Source organism: Anolis carolinensis, chromosome 6 (assembly GCF_035594765.1).
Source record: "Anolis carolinensis isolate JA03-04 chromosome 6, rAnoCar3.1.pri, whole genome shotgun sequence".
In the NCBI taxonomy this organism is placed as follows: Eukaryota; Metazoa; Chordata; class Lepidosauria; order Squamata; family Dactyloidae; genus Anolis; species Anolis carolinensis.
Genome location: NC_085846.1, coordinates 120,240,676 through 120,248,419, shown reverse-complemented (window position 1 = coordinate 120,248,419; position 7,744 = coordinate 120,240,676). Strand labels below are relative to the sequence as shown.

Here is a 7,744-nt window from a genome sequence, read left to right as displayed (position 1 = left end):
CCGGAGAAGGAGCGCGGCGTCTCAAGGGCGGCCCCTCCCTCCTCCTCGCAGCCCTCCCTCCCCCCCCTCCCGGCCATGTCTGGGCCACCCTCCTTCCGCGGGGGGGCGCCGTGGGGCGGGGCGGGGCGAGGGGCGCGCAGGGAGCCGCCCATGGAGTGCCGGGACCCCGTCCTGGAGAACGCGCTCTACTCGGGGGACCTGGACCGGGTGCGCCGACACTTCCGCCAGGGAGCCGCCGTCGACCTCGTCCTCCGCGCCCGCACCCACGAGCCACGGTGGATCTGCCGCGAGTGGGGTGAGGGGGGCGAGTGGGGGGAGGGGGAGGGGGTCTCCTTCTCTAATCACCGTGGCAATGGAAAGCCGGCCCGGTTTGGCCAGGAATGCCTTCAGACCCTTTGGATGGAAAAGGCAAGAGCCAAACCAAACAGCAGAATCACTGCGGGGGGGGGGGGGGGAGGGGAGGGCTGAGCTCTAGAGCAGGCATGAACCCACTTGGGCCGTCCAGGTGTCTTGCTGTGAGTTTTCCGGGCTGCTGGCCATGTTCCAGAAGCATTCTCGCCTGACATTTCGCCCACATCTATGGCAGGCATCCTCAGAGGTTGGGAGGTTTGTTGGAAAACTAGGCCGGTGGGGTCTATATATCTCTGGAATGTCCAGAGTGGGAGAAATACAGTAAGTCTTTTCTGCCTGAGGCAAGTGTGGATGTGGCCATTGGCCACCTTGATTAGCATTGAATGGCCTTGCAACTTCAAAGTCTGGCTGCTTCCTGCCTGGGGAAATCCTTTGTCAGAGCTGGCCCTGATTGTTTCGTGCAGGAAGAAGCCAGGCTTTGAAGCTGAAAGGCCATTCAATGCTAATATATTTATTTATTTATTTATTTATTTATTACATCATTTCTACCCCGCCCTTCTCACCCATCAGGGGACTCAGGGCGGCTTACAATATACATCGGAAACACAGTTAAAAATCATCCAAGATTAAAAATTACAATAAAAATTAAAATATAAATTAAAAACCAGCATAATTATACATCTAAATCCAGGTGGCCAAGGGCCACATCCACACGTGCTTCAAAGAGACAAGCGTTCTCTCTCCCACCCTGAACAACATTCCTCCCTTGCTTAGTTTTTCCAATATACCTCACAACCTCTGGGGATGCCTGTCATAAATGTGGGCGAAACGTCAGGAGGGCTGCCTTGCCGCGCCTCTGGCAGAAGAGCCCCGCTGGGTGGGCTCCGAGAGGGAGGGGCGTGGCGGAGGGGGTCCCGCCCTCCTGTCACAGGGCCTCCCCGCCCCAAACAGCCCCTCCCTGCCCGCGTCGGGCCCTTCCTTCCTTCCTTCCTTGCTGCTGTCCGAGGGCGGGGGGTGCGGGGCCATGGAGGCCATCCAGACGCGCCGGGCGGAGGGGGCGGCGCGGGCCTTCTGGCGGGCGCTGCTGGAGGGCGACGGGTGCGCGCTGCTGGTCCTGCTGCGCGACCCCGAGAGCGGCGTGGGGCCCAACTCCGTCTTCGACACCAGCGACAGCGAGGAGTGGAAGGCGCTCCGGGGGAACTCCCGATGGCTGAGTGATTAGGGGCCCGGCGGGGGCGGGGGGGGGGGTCTCGAGGACACTGGGCCGGAGGGGAGGGGCGGGGCCTCCCTCTCCGCTGACCCCTCCCCTCTCCCCCCCTCCCCCCCTTAGGGATCTGGGCGCTGACCTACGAGCAGGAGCTGACCTCTCCGCTGCACGTGACGGCGGGGCGGGGCTTCGTGGACTGCCTGCGGCACCTGCTGCTCCGCGGGGCGGAGGTGGACCTGGCCCCCGCCGGAAGGACGGCCCTGCACGAGGCCTGCGCCGCCCCCGCCCCCGACTGCGCCCGCCTCCTCCTCTCCTTCGGCGCAGACCCCCACGCCCCCGCCGAGCCCGACGGCAGGCGCCCCCTCCACTTCTGCCGCAGCCCGGACTCCCTCGAGTGAGTGAGTGAGGGAGTGAGTGAGGGAGGGAGCGCGGGGCTCAGCTCGCTAGGCCTGACAAGTTAGAGAAGCTGCCTTGGAAAGTCAAGCCCCCCCCCCCCCCCCACGTCTCTCCCTCCATCCCTAAGTCCCCTCGGGGAGGTCAGGCGGATTACAAATAAGATCTTGTTGTTATATTATTATTATTATATCCGGGTTGCTTGCTGCGAGTTTTCCAGAAGCATTCCCTCCTGACGTTTTGCTCACATCTATGATAGACAACCTCTGAGGTGGAAACTGTCTGTTAGAAAGTAGGCAAGTGGGGTTTATATCCCTGTGGAATGATGTCAAGGGTGGGTGAAAGAAAGAACCCTTGTCTGTTGGAGGTAGGTGTGAATGTAGCCATTGGCTATCTTGATTAGCATTGAATGGCCTTGCTGCTTCAAAGCCTGGCTGTCAGGATGTGATCGGCCCAGCATTCATACCAAGCTGTCTGTTCCCATCCTGCCAGAGCTAATTGGGGTGGGGGGGGGGGGGGGGAATGGCCTAACTGATAAGAGCCATCTGGCTGGGAGGATTGATTTGTGACATGCTCTGGCCTTCGAGTCGACAGATAGGTGCGAACGTGGAACTGGGGCCGGGGAAAAGTAGTTGTTTGACATGCTGGGGTTTGGGCGGATCTCAGTTAGTAGTAGCTTTGTTTTCATCTTGGCAAGGATATCAATAAAGTGTTTCCACGGAATTGCTTGTGTCCTATAGCTTCCAAGGACTGACACTGAGGGATTTTTTGTTGGGAGGTGTTTCACTTGCCCGGATTGTTTCTTCTCTGGAATTCCCCTGCACACAAAAGGCACTGCAGACTCACTCAACCAGAGAAGACAGCCGTAGCGGAGCAACCAACGTGGATGGAGTTTTATTATCGGAGAAGACACAAATGCTTGACCACTCTCACAACCACCATGTCAGAATATACAGAGAAGACACAAGAAGCAGGTGGATAATCTCAACAGAAAGGAGGAAACCATGAAAATGAACAAAATCTGGTTACCAGGATTAAAAAAAAAAGCCTCTAAAATCAGGACAGTAAATAAAGAACAACACTCAGAAAATAGGGGCATTCCAGACAGGAAACAATCAGGGCCAGCTAACACCTCCCAACAAAGGATTTCCCCCAGGCAGGAAGCAGGCAGGATTTGAAGCTTGAAGGCCATTCAGTGGTAATCAAGGGGGCCAAGGGCAACATTCACAATGGCCTCAAACAGACCAGAGTTCTTTCTTTCTCCCCCCCTGGACATCATTCCACAGGGAGATACAGTTAGGCCAGCCAGGGGCCAACTTGGGCCTATCCTCCGCCCAGGTGTTTTGGACTCCAGTTCCCAGCATTCCTCACAGCCTCAGGGCCAAAATGGAGGTTCCTATGACTGTGCTGCCCCTTCTTTCTCCTGGCAGGTGCGCGCGCCTCCTGCTGGCCCACGGGGCGGTGGTGAACGCGGCCTCGGAGGGGGGCGAGGGCGAGGGCGAGGGCGAGACCCCGCTGCACGTGGCGGCGCGGCTGGGCCTGGCGGGCCACGCGCGGCTCTTCCTCTCCCACGGGGCCCTCCTCGAGGCCCGCGACGCCGCCGGGCGGACCCCTCTGCACGCCGCCTGCTCCGCCGCGCCCCTCCCGCGCGGGGCCGAGGGCGGGGGCGGGGGCGGGGCCGCGCGCGAGGGGCGGTGGGCGGTGTGCCGGCTGCTGGTGGCGTCGGGGGCGCGCGTGGAGGCGTCCGACCAGGACCGGAGGCGCCCGCTGCACTGCGCCTGCAAGGCCGGGGACCACCGCGCGGTGGCGCTGCTGCTGGAGGGCGGGGCCAGCGCCAACCTCATGGCCTACGGGGGGGGCACCCCGCTCCACCTCGCCCTCCAGGCTGCCGCCGCCCACGACCCCGCCCGCGACCCCGCCGCGCGCCCCGATGACCCCGAGGACCCCGACCCCCAGGGGGACGTCCGGCCGGAGCTGGTGGTGCGACACCTCCTCAACCACGGCGCCGTCCGCGTCTGGCCGGGGGCCCTGCTCAAGGTGGGCGCGGGGGGGGGGGGGATTGGGGGGGGGGGCAAGGGGGCTTCTGGTGTTTCCACGGCCCTGAACCCACTGTGCGGAGGGGGGAGGCGGAGAGCCCTCCCGTGTCGGGGGTTTTCTTGGTATCCTCTGATGCAAGACTCAATGGGTTGCTGTGAGTTTTCCGGACTGTATGGCCAATTAAGAACCAATTAAAAACTTTCCTGTTTAGGCAGGGTTTTAGTGAAGGAAACTAGTCTGGAGTGATAAGAAACACCATAATGTTGATGGACTGGAACAAAGTGCAATATAATTTGACACGATGCCACAAGAATGCAAATATATATTATTGGTGTTTTAAACTGTTTATTGTATGATGTTTTATACTTATTGTCGATGTATTTGGATTATTGTTTACATGGTTTACTTTGGGTTCCCTGAGAGAGAAAAGATGGATATAAATAAAGATTTTTTATTATTATTATTATTATTATTATTATTATTATTATTATTATTATTATTATTATTATTCTCTACTGACGTTTCGCCCACATGTATGACAGGCATACTCAAAGGTTGTGAGGTCCCTTGGAAACTTAAATGCGGTTTTCCTGTGTCTTGGCAGAACGGGGTTGGACTGCATGGCCCACGAAGTCTCTTCCAACTCTAGGATTCTATGATACACACACACATATATAATCATAGAATCCTAGAGTTGGAAGAGAGATCTGTGGAATGATGTCCAGGGTGGGAGGAAAAAATCGTCTCTCTCTGAGGCAAGTGTGAAAGTTGCAATTGGCCGCCTTGATTAGCATTTAATGGCCTTGCAGATCTGCATTTCTGTGTTCTCAAATGACATGCGGTGTCCAGGTTGGTTCATCAAGTGTTCCATTCTGGTTAACTTCTCTGGCTGACTTAGTCTGCAGTGACTTTTGTGTCTCTTGATCATAAAATCAGGACCGTAAATAAAGAACAACATTAAAAAAACAAGACAGGGCCAACTAACACCTCCCAACAAAGGATTCCCGCAGGCAGAAATCAGCCAGGCTTTAAAGCTTCAAGGCCATTCAATGCTAATCAAGCTGGCCCATGGCAACATCCACACTTGCCTCAAGCAGACAAGAGTTCTTTCTTTCTCCCACCCTGGACATCATTCCACAGAGATAGATAGATATATAAACCCCATCTGCCTAGTTTCCAACAGACCTCACAACCTCTGAGGATGCCTGCCATAGATGCGGGCGAAACGTCAGGAGGGAATAATAATAGTAGTAGTAAATCTTTATTTATATCCGTATTTCCTTCCTCATGGGACTCCAAGGCTTGTAATATATTAAAATCATATTAAACTCACAGTAACCTAGAGATTCCGGCCAGGGAAGCCTTCGGCAAGGCTTTCCAACTTGTGATGGTCTGCCTGAGAGTGTTTGCTGAGAGTCCCCTCATCGGGTGGAGCAGGGCCAGGCCGGGGGGGGGGGGCTCTGAGGGGTCTCTGGAGGGGGGGCTCCCTTCCCCTCGAGCTCCCCATTCTCTCCCTCCCTCCCCCTCTTTCGCCAGGTGGTCTGCCACTGCTGCGCCTGCCCCCCCGCCCTGGAGGCGCTGCTCAACACCTACGAGCGCGTCCCCGTGACCGAGGAGTGGAGGGAGGCCGTGCCCGAGGAGGCGCAGCAGGTGAGCCTCGAGGGAGGGAGGGGCGGGGCTGGGGGGGGGTTGTGGTGTCCTGGCCCTCACGCCTGCCCCTCCCCTCCCCTTTCTTCCTCCCCGCAGCGTGACCCGCGCTTCTTCGAGTCGCTCCTCTCCCTGGGGGGCTCCCCGCGCGCCCTGCGGCACCTCTCCCCGCCTCGCCCTCCGCGCCGCCCTCCACGGACGCCCCCTCCCGCCCCTCCTGACCCGACTCGGCCTCCCCGGGCCCCTCCGCCGCTTCCTGCTCCTCCGTTTCGAAGGCCGTCCTCTACTAGGGCTCCCGGCGGGGGGGGGGGGGGGGGAGAGGGAGGGGCGCACGGGACCCTCTCCTCTCTGGAGAAGCCCCCTCCCCTCATTGCAAGGAGAGCCCGGAGAGAGACCCCTGGGCTGGGCTCCAAGGCAAAGGAAGGAAGGAAGGAAGGAAGGAAGGAAGGAAGGAAGGAAGGAAGGAAGGAAGGAAGGAAGGAAGGAAGGAAGGAAGGAGGAAGGAGGGAGGGAGGGAGGGAGGGAGGGAGGGAGGGAGGGAGGGAGGGAGGGAGGGAGGGAGGGAGGGAGGGAGGGAGGGAAGGAAGGAAGGAAGGAAGGAAGGAAGGAGGGAGGGAGGGAGGGAGGGAGGGAAGGAAGGAAGGAAGGAAGGAAGGAAGGAAGGAAGGAGAGAAGGAAGGAAGGAGAGAAGGAAGGAAGGAAGGAGAGAAGGAAGGAAGGAAGGAAGGAAGGAAGGAAGGAAGGAAGGAGAGGAAGGAAGGAAGGAAGGAAGGAAGGAAGGAAGGAAGGAAGGAAGGAAGGAAGGAAGGAAGGAAGGAGAGAAGGAAGGAAGGAAGGAGAGAAGGAAGGAAGGAAGGAAGGAAGGAAGGAGAGAAGGAAGGAAGGAAGGAAGGAAGGAAGGAAGGAAGGAAGGAGGGAGGGAAGGAAGGAAGGAAGGAAGGAAGGAGAGAAGGAAGGAAGGAAGGAAGGAAGGAAGGAAGGAAGGAAGGAAGGAAGGAAGGAGAGAAGGAAGGAAGGAAGGAAGGAAGGAAGGAGAGAAGGAAGGAAGGAAGGAAGGAAGGAAGGAAGGAAGGAAGGAAGGAGAGAAGGAAGGAAGGAAGGAAGGAAGGAAGGAAGGAAGGAAGGAAGGAAGGAAGGAAGGAAGGAGAGAAGGAAGGAAGGAAGGAGAGAAGGAAGGAAGGAAGGAAGGAAGGAAGGAAGGAAGGAAGGAAGGAAGGAAGGAGAGAAGGAAGGAAGGAAGGAAGGAAGGAAGGAGAGAAGGAAGGAAGGAAGGAAGGAAGGAAGGAAGGAAGGAAGGAAGGAGAGAAGGAAGGAAGGAAGGAAGGAAGGAAGGAAGGAAGGAGAGAAGGAAGGAGGGAGGGAGGGAGGGAGGGAGGGAGGGAGGGAGGGAGGAGGAGGGAAGGAAGGAAGGAAGGAAGGAAGGAAGGAAGGAAGGAAGGAAGGAAGGAGAGAAGGAAGGAAGGACGAGGAAGGAAGGAGAGAAGGAAGGAAGGAAGGAAGGAAGGAGAGAAGGAAGGAAGGAAGGGAGAGAAGGAAGGAAGGAAGGAAGGAAGGAAGGAAGGAAGGAAGGAAGGAAGGAAGGAGAGAAGGAAGGAAGGAAGGAGAGAAGGAAGGAAGGAGAGAAGGAAGGAGAGAAGGAAGGAAGGAAGGAAGGAAGGAGAGAAGGAAGGAAGGAAGGAAGGAAGGAAGGAAGGAAGGAAGGAAGGAAGGAAGGAAGGAAGGAAGGGAAGGAAGGAAGGAGAGAAGGAAGGAAGGAAGGAGAGAAGGAAGGAAGGAAGGAAGGAAGGAAGGAAGGAAGGAAGGAAGGAAGGAAGGAAGGAAGGAAGGAAGGAAGGAAGGAAGGAAGGAAGGAACCCGAGGCGAGGAGGAGGACGGGAAGGAATTGCGAAGGAGCCAAGAGATGATGGACAACGAGAGGAACGACTGAGGCCAATCTCAACTGTTGGATTTATGCACCGAAGGAACGAGCTGGAGAGTGACAGCTGCTTGTTGAGTCCCACCTGGGCCGCTCATGAGCTTGACCCACAGACAGCCTGGAAGCCCGGGCGCCTCCCCACCCCGTTAACCCTCTTTATTAGTCTTGCGCAATGTTTGGGCTGCGGATGAAGG

General features: G+C 57.3%; 1 protein-coding gene across 1 annotated transcript; it reads left to right on the top strand.

The window, feature by feature from the left end:
- Positions 1–13: 13 nt before the first annotated feature.
- On the top strand, positions 14–5,934 carry asb10 (ankyrin repeat and SOCS box containing 10; the record flags this gene model as incomplete). The annotated part of the gene is given in 5 exon segments (XM_062984569.1): positions 14–295; positions 1,682–1,952; positions 3,382–3,988; positions 5,525–5,638; positions 5,735–5,934. Coding segments are annotated over 5 exon segments (1,412 nt in total), but the record flags the coding sequence as incomplete, so codon positions are not given.
- Positions 5,935–7,744: the final 1,810 nt, after the last annotated feature.